Below are 23930 nucleotides of genomic sequence, written 5' to 3' on the forward strand. Positions count from 1 at the left end.
GGGGCTCCAAGCAACTGCCTGGCTTGTCTGTCCACAAGCCCCGCCCCTGAGGGTCAGACATGGAAGATGAATGAGCATCAGCTGCTCCACTGCGTGAGTGTGCGGAGGATGGATGGGAGGAAGGAGGAGAGGAGGAGAGAGCTGCTACCGTCAATGACAAGGTTGAAAGAAATGTTCAAGAAACATCCGGTCAGAACATTAAAAATAAAAAGATGATTATTAGTATTACACACAGGCTTAAAAGCAGGTTTCATATTTAAAAGATTCAGGTTTATTTGAATGTGATTTTTATTTACACATCTCAATAGTTCTTTTTTTGTTCCACTTTCATTTTGAAGACGAATATCTGAAGCTCCTCGGTCTCAGCACCTTCTGGAGGCAGGAGAGCAGGAATGTATCATCAAAACAGCTGAACACAACCACAGTGCATCATTAAAAACAAACATCAGAACCAAAAGAATACAGTAAAAAGGAACAAAAAGGCATAGTGACAAGGTCACCTAAAAATAAAGAATCAGTCATATAATCTCCCACAAGAAGATCAAACCTGCACTGAACTTAAGGCAAGTAGCTACAAAAGACAGTTTCATTTTAAGCCCTTCAGAGAAAAATGCCCCATCGTCTCATTCTCTGCATGCTTTTAACGGTTTTTCATCAGTGTCAGAGGTACAGTTGAAGCTGAGTAAGTTCTTTGAAGGAAAGGCACAAACTTCACGTCACTCAGGACTCTGCTGCAGCCTCAGTGTGCAGTGAGCTGATGTGATGGAGCAGCTGGTCGCAGTACAGAGGACTCCGCTGCTTGTCTCTCACTGCCTCCACCTCTCTCTTCAGAAGTGACGGCTGGACCGAGCTGCCTTTCTTCAGGACCTCTGGACACACACACACACACACACCCAAAAGACACAAAGCAGGCAGGAGTCAGTACTCAGGATACGAGATGACAGAGGACTCCAATAAAAATACTCGACTACTCAACACAGACTGTTTATGAGTGTTCTGTAGTCAACAGTTTGACTTAGAGGAACAGTCTGACATTCTGGGACAAACGTATGAATATGTTAAACATGTTAATAAGCTAACCCAGTTAGCTGTTTCCCCCTGTTTCCAGTCTTTATGCTAAGCTACGGTCGGTGTAGCTGCACAGATGTGAGAGTGGTGTTGATCTTCTCAAACTAGTTCATTCACATTCAGGCCCATCAGGTGGTGCTCACAGGTGGAGAGAGCCTCTATCTTGAAATGTTCTGTGTAACAAAGCCAAGTCATGCAGTCATGACGCCAGCAGATGGCAGCAATGACCTACACTCCATCAGCTCTGAAACTCACACGCTGTATGTGCCAGTGCCCTTTCCTTCCACTGGGAGGCGATATTTCTCCGTTCAGACCTTTTCTTCCCACAGTTCCCACATCTTCTGCTGATTTCCAGGGGTATATTGAATTACTTGAATTGCTGTCAGTGGGTAAATGCTGCGGAAACCACAATGCAAAAGCGCTGCTCCAGTGGTGACATGCCGTCACTCTGGATGAGTTAGCTCATGTAAACTCATCATCTGATACCTGCCTTTGTTCTTCAAGGAGATCGAGGGGATTTTTAGCTTTTGTGTACGGTGTACTCAGCTGGGACGGAGGTGGGACTGAATTAAAAGGAGAACAATGATGACTTGTGAGAAGCGAGTTACACCCGGGTCGACAGTCTGTGTGATTGAGCAGGTAGCAGCCGTGCAGCCAGGATGGTGGGATTATCAGGGTGGAGGACTGGAAGAGTGAGAGAGGGGAGGAAGAGGGGTGGCGGGGGGGGCTGGAGGGGGGGAGGCGTTGTCCATCAAGCTGTCAAGACATGCTGCAGACATCAAGCCACTTCACAGATATGCGTTTGAAATCCAAGAAGCATAAGAATGGGATCAACTATTAAAAGGAACAAAGAGAGATAGAGAGGAAGAAAGGGAGCCGGGAGGGAAAAAAAGAAAGCTTCAAACGGAGCCGTGCATGGGAGAGAAGAACACTTCCACATTTGTGGCACAGGCGGTTATGGCTGCTGTCAGATACAGACGATCACTCAGCAAGATGTGAGGTCATCTCATTTCACAAAGAGACTCCGAGCCGTCTTCCAGTCTACTGTACTTCATGGAGATCAAGCTTTGAAGGGCCGCGCTCCGCACAATGACTCATTCTTTGCACTTTTACACTTTATGGGGTAGATATGCTCACACGCTCTCTGAGGCTGGTAAACATTGAGAGTGCACCTCTCTCATTAGTGAAGCATTGCCAACATTTTCAGACCTCATATTGATAAGACACATCAATTCTATCCATTACTTCCCCTCAAACTTACACAACAACCAACAACCCCCATGAAAAGATGAAAACCAACAATGCAACTCTCAGTAATTGGTGACTTCCCCTGCCTTTCTGTGGCACCCAGGCCCAAATGCATTTGTTGCTACTACATATGTAAATCTTTGAAAAACAGGATATGAATATATAGATTCATAAAGCCCCAAAAATAGTAAATATTGCTCAAACGGGAGTAAATAGTGCATTTTCTATTACAAGCTGTTTACAATTTGGTGCTCTAGTGAGTATCTACATGGTGGTGTATGTGGGACTGACTGAAAATAAACTACAGAGCTCATGTTCATCACAATGTTCAATACATTTATGCTGATTTAATACTGTTTAGATGACAATGAAGGTCTGATAAGACAAATCGGGCATCAGGCACCAGATGACGCTTGTTAGGAGGATCAATTCAGTGTTGGTTTTGGTCTTTTTATGGGATTTGAACAGAAACAAGAGAACAAGAAAAACATAAAACATCCCCAGACTTATGCATTAACTTGTATCAGTTTTGGGGCTGAACTTATCATCAGAGCGTGAGTTAGAGTTAAATCCCTGTCGCACATGCAGTACAGGTTGAGACAGCAATGAAATTCTCCCAAATGATCCCTCTCTTGTTTAATCTGGAACATACAGAATTACTGTATAGTTTATCAAAGGGAAATCTGAACTACAGTAAATACAGACGTCCCATCCCACTGTCTGTACAGTTTGTACACTATGTGGGTGAAGGCTGGTTCATAAAGTTGATTTACATGTGTTCTGCCTTCTGCATGCAATGTAACAGACAGTCAATAACCAATGGCAACAGCAAAAATGCTTTTTGTCCTTGGAAGGCTTTCAAAAGCTGTCTTGCAGGGGTAGAATTCATGGTATGGAAGCTATTGCTGCATCTGGTGAGTGTGTGAGTGCCTTCCCCTTCTTCCCCTCTCTCCCTCTACGTCTAGTCATACGAAGATGAGAGATCCCGCGGTGAGGCCTCTCGTCGCTGGCTAAAGCATCAGCGCTCACCTGTGTCCTGTCAGAAGTAATGACAGCTAACATCCATGAGAGTGGGAGAGAGTGAAAGTCCAGAGGAGCTGAGCCTCTGTTACACAACTCAGGGAGAAGTCACTCAGACTTTCCACTGATACATGAATAAAACACAGCCGCCTGTGAGGCTACGAGCCGTCACAGAAAATGCTGGGTATGGGAGGACGAAGTTAGATGGGCAGATAAAAGGTGGGGGGATTAAGCGGGATGGGTGTGAGGACAGATGTGGGAAGGTGGTGAGGGGAAGGGGTGCCCATGTGGTTATCATTAGGCGAGACACAGCCAGTCCAGTGTACCCCAGGTGTACTGGCGGGGGGAGTTATACACATATTAGAGCTTACATATCAACCTGTGAAGTGTCTCTCTCAGGTGGGTGCTTATCCATATCTGGATCTTGTGTTTCACGCTTGAGGGTCATGTCCAGCCCAACCTTTGGGGGGGGGGCGTTGCTTGAAAATTGACAAATTGTGTGGAAAAGAAGCATAGAGGAGAGTGTTTGAAATAAAGGACAGAGAGGAATCTGCTGGCAGCGTGCCAGGCAATAATCTAGTGTTTGATAGAGGATACCCCCCTAATTCCTCTCGTCCCTCTGCGAGTGTCTGGGACGCAGCAGGCTGGTCTGCACATCATCTCGGCTAAACTCTGCTTTCATCGTCACCTCACATTCACCATCACCATCGTCTTTACAGAAATATTTAATAGAAGTGTCTGTGCGGTATAAATTGGAGCTATATGACCAGAGAAAACAGATAAAAAGAGCTGTGGTGTTCTGTTTTACCCACAAGGTAGAAAACCTATAATAACCAGGATGCACAGTGCTGCACCAGACCATTAAACACTCCTGCAGGTGGATGACGTACGGCGTCACAACTTTTTGAGGCAGGAAACGGACAATGCAGTAACAGACTCATTGATCAACGCTGACTAGACATTTTTGATCTGAGTTTCTCAATTCAAGCGAGCGAGGCGGCTCTCTTTCTCCATCTGACTTGTGTACTCTTTGTGCACATGTCCGAATAACAGCCCTGTAGACCAAGTACGTCTATGTGTGGGTCCATGGTAAAATAAAACATGTGCATTAGATGACACACCCTCCAAACAAAAGTAATTTAGATAGATTTAGGCACCGGTTTGGTTCAGGAAAAGATCATGGTTCGGGTTAAATAAGTATGTTAATCCAGGAAGTGATCACAGCAGGGTGTTGTTTAGTAAAGTGCACGAGTTGTGTAGTGCAGTAGGTGTGTCGTGTAGTCTGCATGGCCACAGATAGACCTCTCTCCTACAGGCAAAAGTCCACCAGGTGCCATGTTTCAGACTTTTGCTGACAAATGAGTGGGGAGCTCTGGGTGCAGGAAACATGGAGGGAAGTTTAACATTTTTCGTTTACACATACGGCCACACTGTCATAATACAAAGCTGTTGAAAATCATTTCCCTGTACTATCAGCTGAATGTGTTATCAGATGATCAAGATCATTATCACCACATATCCTCCTAAGACCTTACCATAAACAGGCTATCGACACTCCATCTGCATCAATAAAATCTTATCTTATCTCTGAGGCTGCAGGCTCAAACACCCCACCCAGTCTCACCGAGCACTTGGTCCTGCACCGAGCTGTCAGGGTCGTCCAGGTGCAGGAGGAGCTGCTGGAAGAGGAGCTGCAGATGAGGAGCGCACAGCTCAGGGTTGTAGTCTTTGGTCAGGCTGGACAGCCACAGCCCGAGGGCCTGAAGGGCGACACCGCGCACTTCCTCGCTGCTGTCGTCCAGACGCTTCAGCAGCTCTGTGGAGAAAAGACATCCACATGTAAAACTGTGCTTCACAGGATTAGAAGACAAAAGTTCCCCTGTGTTAGTTGCTTGATTTGTACAGTGGTGTGTTTCTGTGATTGGGAGAGGACACTTGACAACATCTCTTTTCAGTAAGAGCAGACATTACAAATGAAGTAAATATTTTCCCAATAGCCACTATTCTTTGATTGTGTCGGATACATAATTGACGGCAGTGCATTAACTTGTGTGTAGTGCTGGTCATTTACCGGGGTAGATCTTGTTGAGGGCCTCAGGGTGCAGGCTGGTTCCTATGAGCCTGAGTACAGTGGACAGAGAACGACAAGCTAACAGTCTGCTCATCCGAGAGTCTTCTTCTAGAGCCGACAACAACAGAGGACACAGCTTCCCCTCCAGACACAGCATCTGCACACAGGAAGTACATGTTCGATGACAAGGTCAAAGTCTGCCGATGGATACAACTGTAGTTTAAAAAACCATGGTGAAATATCACCTGAAGCATGACAGATTCACATTAGGTCTGGATCAGTTTGTACAGACACACGGGCAGGGAGCCCGTTTTCAGAAGTCCAGTGAAGACCGATCACACCAACAGATGAGAAACAGAGGAAATGGACAAACAAGGTGAGGCTGAGCGCACTGAGCCACAAGCCAAGAGGTGATGGCTAAAACCTCTGTCACGTCGTCTGTTTGCTATCGAAACCGCGCAGGAGAAACAGTTAAAAAAAAAAAAAAAAAAAAAAGAAAGAAAGGAGCACGGGGAGAGGGAGGGAAGGAGACAAAAAGAGGAGGAAAATTTGGCAGAGCAGTGATCCGGCATTACATCAGTGACAATCTGAGGGTGCCAAGTGTAACTGGAGCTGCTAATTGTTTTCACAGGGAGTCGAGAGGAAACAATGTCCTTCTAAATGAAAGGCTGTTTCATTTGCACGTGGAAACACACACATAACCTTCTGTTGTTTTACCCGTCAGGACATGTTGTTTGTTTCATCTCAACTGTCACCTACTTTTGAACCTCAGAGAGTAACACGGTCCTATTTAGTCACCACTTTTCCAGGTTTACTCTTGTGAGGATGGTTGGGTGCCATTAGATAGTAAAAGTTTGATCGCACACGTACACCCACACACCCACACCCACATTGTCCCCCAGCTGTTTGCTTTGCCTTGTAGTTAAAGACGTGTGAATGGAAGAGGTGTGTGAGCCGGTTTCAACTGGTCACTCTGCACACGCGAGGGCAAACACAGCCAGATGTGCGTGTGAGCACACAGGCTGGAACTGGGCACATGCTCCAACAGGCAGGTGCAAGGACATGTCCCGGTGATAGTTCCTACCTATAACAAGGGCCTGGTACAGTGGAGGCATTGTTCCTTTGGGACAAAGGTATGTGAACCCGCTTGCCCCCACGTACACCTGCTACCTGACGTGGCCAACTCTTTCAGCCAAGGAGAGAAAGATGGCGGACAATATATTTTCCTAAATGGCCGAGTGGGACCATCTATTTTGATGTGAAATGGACAAAACAGAGAATTTGAAGTGAATGTCAACTCCTGGTGGGTTAAAAGAATGCACTACCACATCTTTTCCTTTACAGCTGAGTCAATAAGAAGTGTTTCTGCAGAGTGGAGATCAGGAGTCCTCTCGTATCCGGTGTTCGCTTCCAATGCTTATGAGTCCCTTTGCACAGGTGGAAGTAGATGTAACCACTGTGTGTCATACCTGCCTTTGTGCAGGCAGATGGATTCACAGATGTCATCTCTGCAGCATATGTGTGTGTGTGTGTGTGTGTGTGTGTGTGTGTGTGCGCGCACCTGTACCTGTCCAGGTGTGATGGCCCCTCCATGCAGCAGGGCCAGCAGGCAGCTGAGGGCTGAGGTGCGGACGGCAGCAGCAGTACGGCCCGCATGCCACACCAGGTTGGGAAGCAAGACGTCACACAGGAACTTCTCTGACTCGTCGCGGAAATGTCTGGAAGGAGGCAGAGAGTCGTAAGAAAGTAAGAGGCCATCTACATTTGCACGTTTTAAAGAGTGGCGGGCAATAATGCCAATTTTGGAAAAATGCATGATGCTGGCTGTTGAGAATGAAACTGCAACACAATGGCTTTAATGAAATCATTTTCCCACGCTTGTTCTAAGGCGGAAGTGGTGGGGTGGGGATGGGGGCAGTGGAGGAGAAGCAGGAGGCGAGGAGTCTAACATCTGGGTGTCCTCCTTTCCCTTCTCGCTTGCTTTTCCACGCTGGCTTCAGCCCTCTGACATCCTCTCAAACACCACCCGAGTCTGCCCAGCTCTGCCTCTGTGGCCTCTGGCTGTTCAGCTGGTGTCACAACAAGCTTTGTCATGACGTTTGATGAAGGGTGCTGTAAGGCTTCAGTGCCAGTAGGGGGAGCCTGTGTGCCACTCAAACAGCCAGGACGCTGCTGCTGGTGTGTTAGCTCAGTCTCCTCGTCTTGACAGGTGTTGAAAGCTCATCATGAATGATGCCAGGAGATGGAAAGACACATTTCCACATGACAGGGATGATGTCCAAAGAGGAGAAGAGCGGGACTTAAGCTTTCACTCTTATTACTGTGCAGACGCACACAAATTGCCAGGGAATTCTGACTGTACACCTCATGGGTCTCTACACAGTGGAGGTGTCTAAGTTTCCTCAGTGGTCACACAGCTGCACAGTGAATAACAGCCTCTCTCACAGCACAACACAGCACAAAAAAATCATGCTACCATTATTTTGACACATATTGCAACTGCAATATCAGTCATGACTTTAGTGGGAATGGGAACTGAAAAACATATAAAAATGATGATGATGTGATTTATATGTATGCTCCTTCTGTATGGAGAATGTGATTCGTAGACTGAGGCATCACTTTGATTATGATGGTATGTTCTGGTGTTATTGCTCTGTTATTTTACCTGCAGCTCCTGAGATATGGATATTGCACTTGGTCACATTGCGACTTAAAAAAGGATTTCGATCAATCGTTTAGCCCTGTTTGCCATATCGTGATATAAACTGCTTTTGGAAGACATCCACACAGTGAAATCTTTTCCAGAATATCTCAGGGTCATTTCTGATACATCATCATGTTGTCCTGTTTCAAGTTACTAACGTTAAACAAGAACATTTGTAGAATCTAGAAAATCTCTGACACATGGGAAACCACATTCAGAATAAGAGGAAGATCTCACCCCAACAGCATTTTTCCCTTGTATTATGTCTTGAAAGCTGACATTAAGACTAAAGACAGATGCCTTTTGCATCCCCTCTGGAAGCGGCGCATGATTTCGGCCTGCCACAACCAGGGGGAAAAAAAAAGGGATGAACTCTCATTTCTCACACATCACCTTCTACTTATATTTCACATCCAGCTTTTTAATCACAGCACACAAATCCACATGAAACAAAACATTGTGTGTGTTCGTGTGTGTGTGGGGATGAAAGGCACTTAAATGTACACAAGCTTACTTTCCCTTTCTGCTTGCTCTATGCTGGAGCTGTCATTATGTCATTTTGGTTGTAGAACAAAGGGAAGAGGTTTTCTCTATGACTATCATTGTCCTCTTGATGACATATAGCGTGTGCGTGTGTGTGTGTGTGTGTGTGTGTGTGTGGGCTACAATCTGCTGAGCAAAGATCTGGCCATAAATCATGAATGGAGGGATAAGATGATCATGAATGGAAATATTATGGCAGACCACATGGCCCCACATACTGCAAGTGAAGCATTTGACTTTGAAACCTTTTGAAGGTGTAATATGATTTCTGTCTCCTGATGCTCCTGTGATCACCGGAGACACAGCGGAGGAACGAGAGAAGCAGCACAGGTGGCTGCACCGGGACCGGGGCCGAGACAGAGGCGTCTTTTGTCTAATACGCACATTTATGGATAAAATAATCTGATGAAAGCTAAAAGCAAAGTTCCAATTTCCATGCTTTTGGCAAAAGGTGGCACTTTCTTATATAGGATATCATTTCATCTTGTGTTCCTTACACCGCTGCCAGGCTCATGCCACAGGTACCTTTGACACCTCTACCTTTGACGTCCCTCATATTTACCAGTGGAAACACCTTCTCCATGGCAACCCCATGGATGAGGTTTGCCTGTCTGAGGGACAGCAGCAGCTGCTATGATCGCTGGGACGTGGAGAGGGCCTCAGGCTTAATGCATTCCCTCAGATTAGAGCTCTGAGCCCAGGCTGAAGTCTCCACAGCTGAGGGCTCGAAGAGGAGGGTGAGGGGGCGCCACAGAGAGGAATAACCCACCAACAGGAGCTCCTCTCTGGGTGTCAGACACCCTCCTGTCCTTCCTCATTCATCAGTTAATAACCATTCAGTGGGGTTACTAAATCACTGAGGAGCCTGCACGCTCAGAAGTGATTGACTAATTTGAGTTGGCCTCGCTGGGAGTATCAGCCAGAGTATGTACTGTAATGGGGGTTATCATTTCTGAAGTATGATAAACTGTATCACACCTGGAATAAACCCCTATCATCTGTCACATGACCCTAGCTGAACCAACTGCAAGTCCTAACAAAGGTGACGGGGTTATAATGACCTCATGGAAATACACTATTGTGTTTCTGTGTGTTTCTAATCATGGTCCATTGTGGGCGGGGAACTAATTCATGTGATTAATGCGAGGCAAAGTCTAAGAATGTGAGCTGTGTAATCATGATGACTTGGAAAACTCAGACTAGACGGACCCATAAAACTGGCAGAGTTTCACGCTGAAACTGTGGAAAAGTGACCTGAAGCTAACCTTCTCTTTAACAGGAACAGAAAACAAGTCTTTCTCCAGTTTGTTTCATGAGATAACTTGCTCTGTGAGTGTGTGTGTATAGTATGTGTGCACGTGTCCCTCTCACCCCTGGGAATCCAGTGTGTTTGTTGCATCCAGTAGCAACTTAGCAAGCATGGTGAAGATGCTCATCCTCATCTCTGGGTCTTTGTCTGGCTGGAGGGAGCAGCGAAGCAGAGGCATCAACTGGCTCACAAACTCCCCAATCACTGGACCTATAACACCCACCCACCCACCCACCCACACACACACACCCACACCCACACACACCCACACACACACACACACACACACACACACACACACACACACACACACACACACACACACACTTTGCATTACTACTGCATTACTACTACTTACGATGCAAATATAGGCAGCAAATATGGTGAGAAAGGGGATATTTACATGTTATGTTGCAATATGATAATGTTGTGATTGAAACTGTGTTCAAAGCAACACAATGCAGCCTTGGCTCCTCAGCGTCACTTCAGCAGTGCTTAAACCTGGATTCTTTGTTTGAAGTCTTCTTAAGTACACCACATTGCTGGGTCAACAGTCAAAATGACTTACATTCGTTCTGTACCCACTCATTTTCAGCCTAACCACTAAACTCTAAACCTATCCTTAAAAACGTTTTCAGAGAGGACACACTTTCATTTATGCATTTTCTTAATTCTTCTTTGTCAGGACTAGCAAACAAGAAAAGGCCAGCACAGACTTAAGACTTTTTTATGCTTAGCACTGACCCGAGGGCTCGACTTATTGAGACCTCAGTGGGTTGGTGAGACAGTGACACAGAGCTCAGAGGAAATGAGACATAAAACACGTCTTTGTGTGACAGAGTGTTTCTATACAAGAGTCTATTACAGGAAAAATGAGAAACTCACAGTGCAAGTATTCCCAGTTACACACACGCACACACACACCCACCAACAGTCTGACTGCATGTTTACAGAGCTATATATAGTAATCTGTGTGTGTGTGTGTTTGTGTGCCTGCGTGTGCAGTGAGTGATAAGTGTCCATGCCCTGTGTGGACTCTGAATTGTACAGACATGAGAGGAGACAGAGGAAATCCTGAGACTGCCCGAGGGTGGCGGCCAGCATCATGAAAAGATATGGGAAAACAGAGGCAGGGAGACCTATTTCATCCAACGGGAATGTGTGAATCAAAGGGTGTGTCATTTAACTGCAGGTCGCCACACAACGACGACGGATATAACAAGCGAAAGGAAATTTCACTACACTAATCGAGACATTTTCATGTCAGCTGAACAACAAAAGCCTGTCAGGAGGATATGAGAGGGCAATAATTATTCCTGTCTCCAACAAACACAGATGGAGTGTGCGAAGAGCTGATGAGCAAGCGAAATGACCAATTCTCAGTTGTCAAATTAACTACCGTCAATTGTTCAGTGTTTCCCTGAATCATGTACACATCAAACATAGCAGCCACATGCTGTCTGTTCGGCTGCCTGCAATAAAGTCCTTGGGTCCTGTTAATAGACCAAAGAGCACATCTGTAAGAATGAAACCTAGGGAAGCTTAGCGCAGCATTCAACATGAGCAAATAAAAAAATACACACAGACGCACACACACACACAGAGGCACACACACACAGCTTCAAAGTTGCCTTGATCCAGGGGAAGGTCAAGAGCAGGCGGCTGCGGTGCTGTTTGATGTAGTGACCTGCATGGGGATCAGTGAGTGGACTTAGAATGGACTGGTCAGTTAGCCGTGGGAGTGTGTGCGAGAATCTGTGTGTGTGTTGGGGAGGGGATTAGAGGGGTACCCAGCTGCCCAGTCAATGACAAAGAGAGGGGAGGGAGGTAGAAAGAGATGGAGATGAAAGTGTGGCACACGGAGGTGCTGATGATGGAGGATTATACGGTGCAGAGGGAGGTAAAGTGAAGTCTCAGCACCAAAGACAGGGTCACAACTTTTTAACCCACTAAACCAAACACACACACACACAGACTAACTCCTTCGGACAAGTCAGAGACACACTGGCTGACTGACATGTGGAGGGAAAGACAGGGATTTACAAAAGTCAGTAAGCCAACTGGTGCGAACGACAGTCTTTTTCTGTGTTGGTGTCTCTGAGCCTCTTTGCTTGGGTAATGGAATATAATAAAAATGTATTCCACCGTGTTTCTGAGTGAGGGTCCCTAATGGGCATTCACTGGACAAAAATAATGGAACAGTACGCATCCAGTGGGGCGTCAAGCAATAAATTATATAGATTTTAACCTTAAGCAGTTGGTCATTTGACAGCCTTTCTGATCTATCAAGAGGTGCTGACAATTGCTCTGACCACCAGCGACACACACACACGTCTAACTTTTGATGCCCGCTTAGCTCTCAGGAGCAGTGTGGGACTCGGAGCGCAGGGACTAGAAAATGGCCGACCCCAAATAATTCCAATAAACTACTTGGATCTTTTGTACAAGGGAGAGTCTGTGCTGCTGCTTTGACAGCTGCTGGTTTTGATGCACCGCCTCGATGATGGATCATGTGGGAACAGGACAAACAGCTTGACGCATGTGTCTGAAGAAGCTGAGGAACAAACAGGTTAACGAACCACAGCATGAAGTAATGTTTAATAAAACATGCCACACTGGGGTGAAATGGACCTAAAGACCATGCTCAGATCATTTGACGGGCCAACTTCTCAAAACCTTACCGTGTTTCTTTGACCATTATCGGATCTCCATACGTGCAAACTTCAGCACCTGCAGTGTAATTTGGCAATGTCTTGTGCATTGACTTCTCACCTGATTGCATGACTATGATATGCAGTTGGAGTCTCTGCGGGGAGTAGCTGCACCAGGTGTTGACAGAGGCAGACAGCCAGTCCAGCAGCTGGCCCATATGTAGTCTATAGAGTTCCATCACTGAGTCCAGGCCTTGCACCTTACACAAGATCTGTGCACTCTCCAAGGCCTGAGGGAGAGAGGGATAGGTGGAACAAAATGATGTCAACGCATGTTTAGCGTGCAATCTGTATTTAACAACCTAGTCCAAAAAGATTTCACAAAGAGAGAGAGCGAAGATTGGGTTGGGGAAGTGGAAGAGCTGATGAGAAAAAGTGATAACCGAGCAGAGGGTATTGTGCTCAAGTTCAACAAGCACAGCTGTTTTCTTGTCATTTTTTCTTGTCACACAACATGTGAAACCATGGGAAGAACAACACTGCAGACATGACAAGGTCTTACACATAAAACCACTTAGAAAGAAAAACCCCGACAGATACTCAGGATGTCACAAAAGCACAGGAACTGACAGAAAGACACACACCAATAAAGCTGTGCTGGGAGGAAAGGGCAGGAAAGAGAGATAGGAGAGTAAATAATTAGCTGACTCTTTAGTTCAGGGGAATTGACCTTAGGGGCACCTCGTAGTTCCCTTCATAGTCCCTCAGGGATGGACAGGGACAGAGACAATGTCTGAGTCACGGATCGGCCCCTTCAGAGGAGATTGAGACAACCCTGAGCTGTCCGCTGATGGGAAAGACGTGCCCCTTTTCTGGGAAAACAAGTAAAGCTTTTCCTCTGGGTCCGGGAATGCTCGAGGCCATTCTCACCCTCCCTCTCTGCTTCTTAATCCATTCCTTCTCATCTATTCTCTAACACTGCTCCCAGTCTGGACACATACTCCGATGCAGACAGACGTAAACACACACACACACACACACATACACGTGCGCGCGCACACACACACACTGGTGGCCCGTGTGGTGTCTGGTAAGCATCAGTGCCAATTCCTTCCCGCTCCTCTCCCTGTCATTAGCCTCCTACGGCGACGAGCAGTTAGGCGACACTCTGGCCTCAGACACTGTTGGCTTGTCACTGATCCTGTTGGTCCCTTTGCAGTTGGAGGATGACCACAACATGGAAGCGTGTTGCTTGCACATCATTCAGCTGTTGTGACCTGAGGAGGCGTCAGGGAGCCACATATGGGGCTTGGCCGATGACACAAACCTGCTAAGAAACACAACTCATCTCTCCCCATTTGTTTTTTTCTTCTCTATTTCTGTCTGTCTCTCTTTATCACCACCTTTCGCCCGCCTCCTTTCACCCAGGACTGGATTTAAAGTTCCACTCCAAAGGTGCAATTTCAGCTCCCCTGGCTAAGTGGGTAATTATACTGTTGGCCATGCCCACTTTGAACTTGTACAAATGCTTGCATACCTCAAATAGCTCTGTTGCTTCATAAAACCTGCTTACCTTTCCAATAAAAAAAGATGGAAAAACTAAAATTGAAGGGCGAAAAAGGTAAAAAAAAAAAAAAAGAAGAAGAAGAAGAAGAAGCAGAACTTGAAGAATTTCACAGGTGAGGTGATATGCTAGTTTGCCCAAGTGAAGCAAAGTAATGGCGGAGCTGCAGAGAGGACGTACATATCTGGGATTTCATCTCCATACTTGTGTTTTCTCACCTTTTCGCTGAGATGTGGCTCGGTGGAGAGGCTCTGGACAGTGACCAGCACCTGCAGCAGCTGCAGGCTGACTGAGCCACAGTCTGACTCACACTGACGCAGCAGCACGTCCACGCAGGCCAACAACTGCTCCAAGTACAGAACCTGAGAAAGAGGGAGAAGTATTATAACATTGTCTTGTCTTTAGAGCAGATGTGAGCCCTGTGAGAAGGATTCGCCTTGAATGTTTGCCCCGTCTACTGATGAATCCCAGTCCTCGCTATCTCTTCTTCTGTCCCGCTCTCAGTCCTTCTCCACTTTCTCTTCGCCATCACACCATCAAGTAAGTCAAGTGTTAATGTTTAACCAAATAACTGCCTCCTCATCACATATAACTACACAGAATCCATCTCTTCTTTCACAAAAAACAACCGAGTGATCGACAGGACACAATAACTCTGAATGAGAATTTTCCATCTCCAGACCAGGGTGTGTGTGTGTGTGTGTGTGTGTGTGTGTGTGTGTGTGAGATTGCTGTCACTTGTCAGCCAGTGTTGTGGTGAGCTCATGTTTAGACAAAGACCTGCAGCTCAGGCTAATTTCTATGCCATCACTGGGATCATGGCCTCTTTTCCTGTTTCCTCGCAGCCTGTCATTAGGGCTGGATGGGGGAGGAGGGGGATTAAGGGGGGAAATGGAAGGTGTAGGTGTGTGCGAGCAAGAGGGAGAAAGTGTGTGTTTTTGTACGTGGAGGGTTGAGAGCGGGAAAAGTGCCCTCCAGGTGTTTGCTCTGGTCTGGTGATGAGGAGTTGGGTGGTGAGGGGGGACTCGAGTGTGTGTGAGCAAGAAACACTCGATGCCACCTCCCTCGCTCAAAACTCCCTCACTGAACCGGACTGACAAGTACCAGAGCTCTATCACTAGGGGGCACACTATCTTTTCACAAATTTGTTCAACTATCGCCTGGCATTAATCTAGAAAGAAAACAAGTGTTAAGCCAAGTAAAGATGCTCAGAGCATTAAAAAAAAGAGGCCAGGGCTTGTGAGGAGGACAGAGGGCTCAGGGACTTCCAGTCTGCGAGACACGTGAGCAAATGTTATTATTTTGCAATAGAGTGCTGAGCACACACTGGAAAAAGGCTTGTTATATGCACCATGAGTCCAGGGTGTTAGTTAAGAGTGTAAACACATTTTCCAGAGGCAGTCTGAGGCTAAACTAAACTTCCATGCAGCCTTGAACAACCACAACTTGCCCTCATTTCTTCAGCTGACGAGACTCAAAAACACTTACAGCTAACCCACTGCACTGTGCACGCTTGTTCGAGCATTGATTTGGGAAATCCCTGCCTGTGCCCAAGCCATTTGTTGGCACATGAACGCTGCAGGAGCTCCAGGAAATCAGTAGTGCAAATAACGTGACAGACAGCGGCAGACACACACATTAGCTAACACATACACAGACGCACATATTATACACGCTCAGAAAACAACCATTAGGGCCGGCCGAGGGAGAGAAAGAGGGAGAGCGGAAAAAGTGGTGCGGTGTAATGACTAGGTGGACACCTGGAGCCAGGTGAGATACACCTGGTTTCGTTGGCCTGGGCACGCTCCAGGGGCCTCGTTGCGCAGTGTGTATGCATCTGTCCACCAATGGATACCTCAATTACACACATACACACGTGCACACACGACTCCACTTTAAGGAGCCATACCAGTCGATGGATTCCTATCTAGCAGGGAGCCCACCCCCCCAACAGCTACTGATGCTGCTATGGCAACAGGAAAACAAATACTGGCGGTGAATGGGCTGCCGACCCTTTGCACTCAGGTACAGTTCGCTACCCTGCCTTTCTTCTCCTCTCTTCATCTGTCGTTCAGTGGAGAAGTGAGCGGTATGCAGCTGTCATTTATGACAAAGGGCAGGCATGCAGGAGACACACTGATGTATGCAGCACGCTCGTGTGGCACAAGTGCAGAAGTGTCACCATGCAGAGACAAGACGTTCTCCTGCTGATCTGTTCCCTTGGGTGTCACCAAAATGGCAAATTCACTGTTAACAAGCCTGGTTGTAAATACGCCTGCTAATTCACTGTCAGGCCCCCTGTTTATGTGCCTTTCTTCGTCTCTGTTGGAACTGTCTTTACCAATTTACTCCAGCCCTGCAGATGTTGCAATGCCTCTGTCACCATGGCAAACCACAACACAGCGACAGTCAGCTGTGTAAGGTATGTGTGTGTGATGGTGGGGATTTGTTAATCTCTGTGGAATACCCCTTAAAAAGAAACCCGTGAGTGATTCATTAGCAAACACCCCATATAAACTGCACAAGGTACCTCAGAATACGGTGGCTTCTCTAACCACTGGCTCGCCTTTCATTTTCCCTCAAAGCCTTGACATCATCTTCAGTTTTATGACCAATATTTTTACTTTTCGCCGAGCATCTGTCATTTATTTTTGTAAGCTGTCTCTTTCCCCCACCGAAATAAAGAAAAGAAAACAGGGACATGAAAGAGTCGGCGAGGTTAAGTCGTGCAGAAGTATCATATATCAGTTTCCAAATCTTCAGCATGTTCCCCAAACTCCCCACGGGGCCCTGCAGTTCCCCCTGCCTCTGTTCACTTTGAAGATTATTTATATTTCATTTCTTAACAGGCTTCATTTTGTCCAAGTCAAACTTTACTTTTTCTTTCTCTCTGCCTTTGGTTCCAGTGGCACATAACTCTCTCAAGTTGGATGCAAACACACATATCTTTGAAGTTCTTATTTTTAAAAAGTCAAATAAAATACGAGGCTGCTGTTTGTCTTTGTTGTTTGAGTGTCTGCAGGTAATGAAACCATTATCAAATACAAGTAAATCAGTCCCATATGAAGAATCTAAGGGCTTACCAACACTTTGGATTGAGAAACTGTGCGGTAAGTATTCTGGGTCAGGATTTCAGCACAAAGAGAAAGAGGGATGCAGGTGCTCCCGTCTCCACTGGTGTTATTTACAGCTACACAGTGATCTGGCCCTGCTCCCTGCTATGAACCCTGCCTGTTGTCGAAGAATGTTGCAGGTGCTTTGTCTGGGTGAGCTCTTGAATCACAATGCTCGACGCTTTGCCCTCAGAAACAGAGACAGAGAGAATGACAGAGGGAGATAGATGGAGAAACAGACAGAGGAAGCAGAGGTCTGCCTCCATCTGTGCGGCAATGAGTGACCATCCCGTCCTGTTAGTCTTCTCTGTGGTTGACCCCTGCCGGATAACGACAGGGGAGGACAGAAGGGGGTCAGCTTTCCTCCCCATTTATCACTGGCCTTGACCGGGCAGGCTTTGAAATTTCAGTGCTTCTTTTAACGGTGTAGCTGAACCACAGTCTGTTGCTGAGACCTTACACATGGCCACACACAAAAAAAACAAAGGCTGTGCACTGCCTTGTCTGCGCAGAGGGGTCAGAGTCACCATGCAGGGGTCACGTGAAATTAGTGGATTTTTGTTATTATTATCCCAGGGAGGAAATTCTTGCAGGCCTCACAGGGAGGGGGATGGGGTCATGGGTATAGGTGAGTCAGTAGTGCGGCAGGATCAGAAAATAGCTCTCTGCCAGACAACCGTTATTTTGATTCTGAAAGGGAAACATATTTGGTTCAAGAGGAACAAAAAGGAAGCGGGGAAGAGTCGGCTCCGGACCCAATGGGATTTTTCCACTGACAGACTGTTGTTTGCAGGGAAACTCAAAGGGCATTTTTTATCATCTCTGCTCTGTAAAAAAAATAAAGATACTTGGAGCACTGTGGGAGCACATTTCACAGTTGCGTGTGAGCGGAGTCGTTTTGATCAGAGACTTGAAATGTTATATTTGAAAAATACCTCGTGGCCGGACTGTCACTTTAGCAGGGTCAGCATTTTAGAGAATTACTCAACTGCCAAGCCACTGAACTCCCCGTGTACAGTAGTGCTATTGAAAACTCTTGAAGACTCTTCAACTGAAGCACTTTCAAGAGATGTGGCCTCTTATCACAGCCCTACTTCCATACGGGACAAATTGGGCAAGAAACATATGTACAGTATGACTGCTGCACTGTAGCTGCCAAAAAAAGAGCTTTAAGGTACACATGGAGAGTAGACAATGACCTTCTATGACCTTGCCAACATCACCTAACAAGACCGGAAAAGAAAAACAGCTGGTGCACACAGATCAGGGAGGAAAAATCAAGACATGGCAGCCTATGAGGGCAGAGGAAACCTGGCAAACGTGTCATTAAAACAAGTCTGACTTGAATGTTTTAATTCAAACAAAATACTCTTTCCCCTTCCACAGGAAAACATCACAGGTGCTGCTACTACACCGAAGCTGTTAACAACACCAGAAGGATGTGGTGTAGATGGCATTATTGGCAGTTAGTCTCAGGTAAATAAGTTAAAAACAGGTGAACCACAACCAAATCCAAGCATCTCTCTGCTGACCTGTTGATATTCCTGGCAGACGTCGGGCCGGGCCAGCGTGTTGGTGATCTGTTCGAGATGTGGTTTCAGGAGGGGTTTGGGGCAGCCTCCCAGCACCGCAGCCAGCACCATGAGTGGGGCCCAGGGGTGAGAGAAAGAGGAGGAGGTTGTCACATGATCCAGCAGCAGCTTGAGGAAGGCCGCAGGAGGGACAAAGGTCCCCAACAGTTTAGCAGCTGCCAGGCACTAGATGTGTGTACAGAGAGCGGGGAAGAGAGTGGAGGGTGACATGGAGGTGTGAGGGAGTGTGAAGGAGGATGAGAACAACAGGAAGTCCTTTATTTTTAATCTGCCACACATCAAAGATCTACACAATCCTCTTATGCAAACAGGTGCATCCCAAGTCCTTGAGCCCTGCTCGGCCCAGTCTACACTGAGGACAGCCACTAAAAATGCTGACTGAAAGCTCACCACATGTGTCCTTAAATGATTTTGTCTGGTAATAACTGAAATATCACAGAACAAATTCTACTGTGTCTGTGCTCAGGCAGAGCTTCACTAAATGTCACACCTGATCCAAAAAAAGCAAATACGGTATGACCACATCCTGCTAATCCAATGACTAAGCTCTCTGGGACTCACGTTGCTGACCACGTCCCTCTCTGTGTCGGTGCAGGCCCGGTAGAGGGTGGCCAGGAGAGGCTGCAGGTGCTGGGTGCTGTGGTCCTCAGTGTGGAGCAGCAGCACAGACAGCAGCTGAGAGGTCCTGACCCGTGTGGGCATCAGCCAGTCGGTCATGTCATGGGTAATGGCCGGCACCAGCCTGCCCAGGTTTCTGACCACAAGCTCTCTGCAGCCCAGCCCTGGACGCTCCACTGGAGGGGAAAATGAGGAACATTAGCCTTTGCATGCTCTTCTACTGTCAGACGTCAGTTTGTGATGTTCAGAAACTCATTTTCTCTCACTTTGCCTAGATCTCCTTCAGTCAGTGAACTGCTTTGCTTCCTAAAATGAATAATCTCCAAGAGATTGGTTGGAAGTTGTTGATTTTCATTAAAGGTATGAATAACATATAGATCGAGAGCAAGCAAGCATGCTGCACCTTGTTTATGAAAAGGTCAAACTGTATATTTATTTTTCTTGTGTGGAATTTTGTATCTTTATGTTAATAAACTATTTAAAAGCTAAAAAACGACATATATGAAACAAAAAATATCACTGATTCACAGGTCTTCAAATGTCTGTTGACTAGGGCTCCAACTCATCACATTTTTACTTCGAACTCCTTACGATTGAGATTTACTCATAAGGAACTTGTCAGAACAAGTGAAACACATTCATCAAATACATTTCCCTCTACATTTCAAATCCAGCACGCCCCCTCCCCCTCGCCCCACCTTATTCTCCTTCTCCTATCGGCACAATAATGAGAGAGGAAGAGAGGACTAAAGGAATACAAAGATAAATCAGAGAAACACACCAGGACAAGACAAAACAAGCCCCCTTTCTGGTCGTCTTTCACTGTCTGACAGTGACCTCTTCACACTGGGAGGCCCAGCAGATTTACGATGGCAAGAAAAAGAAAGACAAAGAGAGAGAGGAGAGAGAGAGCCTATTCCTTTCCTGTCCTGTCCCCAAGCAGAGCCTGTTTTCATCCACACTGTCACGTGTAGCTGTGGAACATGTATACGAGCTTCAAGCAAGATGCTAAGTCTAGGAACTGTAACCCCTGACACACACACACACACACTTAGTCAGGCCATATAGGCAAGCCATGGTGACCATGTTCAGGTTCACCCTCACTCAGGGCCCCAAGGCAGACATTTATCTTTCCAAGCCAGTACGTGCCCTGAAAACCAAGCTGTCACACACATCGTCATTTTTACTGAATGTTATAACCTTGGACAGATGTGCTGAAGAGAAAATGATTTAATGTGCAATGCTTACATTCACATTCAAAATTTACATCTGCATTTGACCAACGTGGCAGGGATTTTATTCGGCACGGGGAGAGACCAGGGAAGCCAATTCACCTGGAAACTGCTTGGATTTCACCTGAATTAATCTTTCAATAAGATACGACAATGAGATAATCTTACAGAATGTAAGAAAGTCTGACCTGAAGCTAGATCCTGCCAAGTTTATTTCACCAGGAAAACATCAGGTCTGTCTAGACAGTCTAAACCTGCCATCACCCAGGTTCAACATAGTTTCTTCCACACTTTATTGAAAAACAGCAACAATGGATGCTGATAAGAGCTGTGGGTGGCTGTAGTAATAGTATCTCTCAATGCTACCACCTCATCCTGCACTCTCCTGTTGATCCTAAACAGACAGAAAAATCCTTGAATTTTGTAGAATTTGTGTGTGTTGCTCAGGTTAGGAGATTACATTTGAAAGCCACTCTGCTTCCAGCTTGCACTTAAAATGCTTTACAACCAGACAATCACTTTGATTAGTTTTTCTCTTAGTTGCATACAATCAGCTAGCAATCAGAAAATGAACTGGGATATGTGGAATGATGTGTAAACATTGTGGCAGCGGTGGGAGAGCAAGGATAGAAGAGTGTCTTGCATGGAAGCTTGCTGCCATCAGTGTGTGAAGAGATGAATGAGAGTTGTACAGCACTTTGGATAAAATCACTACATACATGCATTTGCCATATTATTCATGAATGAAATGGAGACAACACATACACAACACAAATTGAACGGCACAGCTGTGTGATCCCCTGCATCTCTGCCCCACCTCCGGAGTAGAGGCTGATAGCATTGATGCCACCAACTCACACAGCATATTAACAACTTTATCTTTGCAAGTGACCCAGATGGGTCAGAATAAATCATGCAAACTGTGACTGACCTCCTGGTGGGTAGAAGGGAGGCGGTGTGAGGAGAAAGTCCATCTTGTCCTTAATGTCTTCCTCATTCTCCTTCTCCCACTGGGCTCCTACCTGCTTCCATAAATCAGCTGCTAGAAGTCTAGAGAAGAATGACATTAGTAATACAATAGTATGCACTGGAGACCTGGAGAATATGTGGTTTATGACATATTATTATGTTACATTGTATTATGATGCACTTTTACCTTATTTCTGGGATCTCATCACTGATGCTGCTCAGCAAGAGTGGGATGAGTTTGTGGAAATAAGAGTATCTGTCTCTCATGTGAAGGAGCCAATCTCCAACACATGCAGTCACAGATTTTCTCACCTGGAACAAAAGAGAGCAAGATAGAGAAAGCAGCACTCAAGAGGTCTCAAGAGTCTTGTTTCCTTGAGCCCAAAGACAAAACACTGGTTTTGAGGACAAATGTAGGCCCTGGAATAACTTAATATGCAGTTCATGTAATGATGCACAGTGGGAGGTCTAACAGTGCTGTAAACTGAACCTGTGGCGAGTCATCGAACAGTCTCTGTGCCAGGTGAGAGACCACATCGTCCACGTTTTTCCCAGTGCCATGCTGAATGACAGCCCCGGTGGCTTCGATGACAGACACTCGTACCCGGGAGTGCTGATGAGAAATCGTCTGCATAAGAGGCTTGACCAGACTCTCAGCCTGCATGTGAAAGTGCTCTGAAGAGAAACAGGTGAAATGCACTTTAGTCTATTCAACTCATAGAGCTGGCTGATAGCATTGATATAATATCAGTATTGATACACGGATTGGATACATCCTGAGATACTGCTGAAGTAACTTTACAACTTTTGGGACATTAATGACAAGTAATTCTAATGTTTCAGGACAAAATCAAAATCTCTGTGATGCCCTGAAATGACACAACCTCATGATTTATCTTAATCACTTCATATAACGTGCGTAGTGACATTAAAGGAAGGAGCTTTTCCGCATGCCCCGAAACCATGGCAACACACATCAGCAACAAAAACGACTCTTCACGAACCTGGCACACACTTTGCCAAATTCACGGTGCATTTGCAGCTTTCTCTTTTAACATCTGGGAAAGGGTCGACGATGGTTCTCTGCAATAAGTTCATCATTTCATTCAGATACGGCGCTAAATGTTTCCCGCACACCTCCAACGTCAGGGTCAACATCTCCACGGCCGACAGCCGAAGCTCCTCCGCCGGCTCCAGGATCTCTTTCTCCCCGAGCCTCTGTGCCAGACAGGGCATGAGATAAGGCAGCGACTCCTCCGGTTTTGGGACACAACGAATAAACTCTGTTATTGTCGTTATGGCGGTTTCTCTGCATCTTTCCATCGGGTCTGACAGACATTTGAGGAGCGGCTTGAGGAGGGCAGAGAAAACCTCCTGTAAGACGCTGCTGGGAAGTCCTTTATCTACAGTCTCCCTCTTGATTAGCTCAAGAGCTCTCTTTCTTGTCGACTTGTTGTCTTCGTTTAGACAGTTTAAATGTCGGGCGAGTCCCCTCAAAACTTCAGAGGCAGCATGTTGGTCTCCAGCCGCCATCGCTGCCATCTTGACTGTCGTTATGGCAACTCCCAGCCGCACGACAAACAAACGCCTGCTTTACGGCAGCTTCCGATTCAAAATCTCGAACTTTATTCACATTCACACACTTACCTCTTTCATCAAGCGCCTTCCTCCAAACGTTCCCATTTGTGCTGACAAAACTGAAGCAGTAAGAAGTGATGTCACGACACTAAAAATACGAAACGAACTGTTTCAAATTTCTTAATTAGAATGAGAAAATTATGAAAAATTAGGATTTTAAACAGAAATAGAACATACACAACATTATAAGATTATTATAATGACTTCTCAGAAAGTCTTATTATCCTCCGTGACATCTGAAAAACAACTAGGTAAAGTAGGAAAGTGTTTCAGACTCCTAGGGCCAAATTTTATGGTGTGATGTTTATGATTATTTGATTAAATACATTTTCCCCCAGATTTGGGTAATATGAACCACTAAAGCAAGATATTCCTTAAGGCAGATCCTGCATCATTGGGGCCCTAAATCTAGTTTTATAAAACTCTAGGTTAAAGACTTTTATTGTTTCAGTTGATAGTTTGGTTACATATGTATTTTCCCAGATAGATTTGCATCTAATCAAATTCATACAAACTACATGAACTATGGCACTGGTTGGTCTCTGTGGCTCAAGATAAAATATAATAAAGATGCCATGTTGCTTGTG

The 23930-nt window shown here is 45.9% G+C and overlaps 1 protein-coding gene across 2 annotated transcripts; it reads right to left on the reverse strand.

The window, feature by feature from the left end:
- Positions 1–258: 258 nt before the first annotated feature.
- dnaaf5 (dynein axonemal assembly factor 5) lies at positions 259–23251 on the reverse strand. 2 transcript variants are annotated; one of them, XM_076752892.1, is made up of 13 exons: positions 22710–23251; positions 22196–22380; positions 21893–22017; positions 21668–21786; positions 19448–19680; positions 18827–19051; positions 14400–14543; positions 12739–12907; positions 10029–10176; positions 6969–7125; positions 5408–5564; positions 4961–5152; positions 259–869 (listed from the first exon to the last, which is right to left on the reverse strand). In XM_076752892.1, the coding sequence occupies exons 1-13, from the start codon at positions 23245–23247 to the stop codon at positions 721–723; spliced, it is 2541 nt and encodes an 846-aa protein (XP_076609007.1). In that variant the 5' UTR covers positions 23248–23251; the 3' UTR covers positions 259–720. The 2 variants fall into 2 exon arrangements, with proteins under 2 accessions (XP_076609007.1, XP_076609006.1); XM_076752891.1 differs by having other exon boundaries at positions 582–869; positions 6975–7125; positions 22710–23247.
- Positions 23252–23930: the final 679 nt, after the last annotated feature.

This window comes from Chaetodon auriga, chromosome 16, assembly GCF_051107435.1.
Source record: "Chaetodon auriga isolate fChaAug3 chromosome 16, fChaAug3.hap1, whole genome shotgun sequence".
Lineage (NCBI taxonomy): Eukaryota > Metazoa > Chordata > Actinopteri > Chaetodontiformes > Chaetodontidae > Chaetodon > Chaetodon auriga.

What these genes read in the sequence shown, in the direction of transcription:
- dnaaf5 (XM_076752892.1), bottom strand. Translation starts at nt 23,247, where the DNA reads ATGGCAGCGATGGCGGCTGGAGACCAACATGCTGCCTCTGAAGTTTTG. An exon ending in AGAGGGACGTGGTCAGCAAC is followed by an intron (nt 19,052 to 19,447) that starts GTGAGTCCCAGA and finishes ACACACATCTAG; the next exon opens with TGCCTGGCAGCTGCTAAACT. An exon ending in AGCCACATCTCAGCGAAAAG is followed by an intron (nt 12,908 to 14,399) that starts GTGAGAAAACAC and finishes TCTCTCCCTCAG; the next exon opens with GCCTTGGAGAGTGCACAGAT.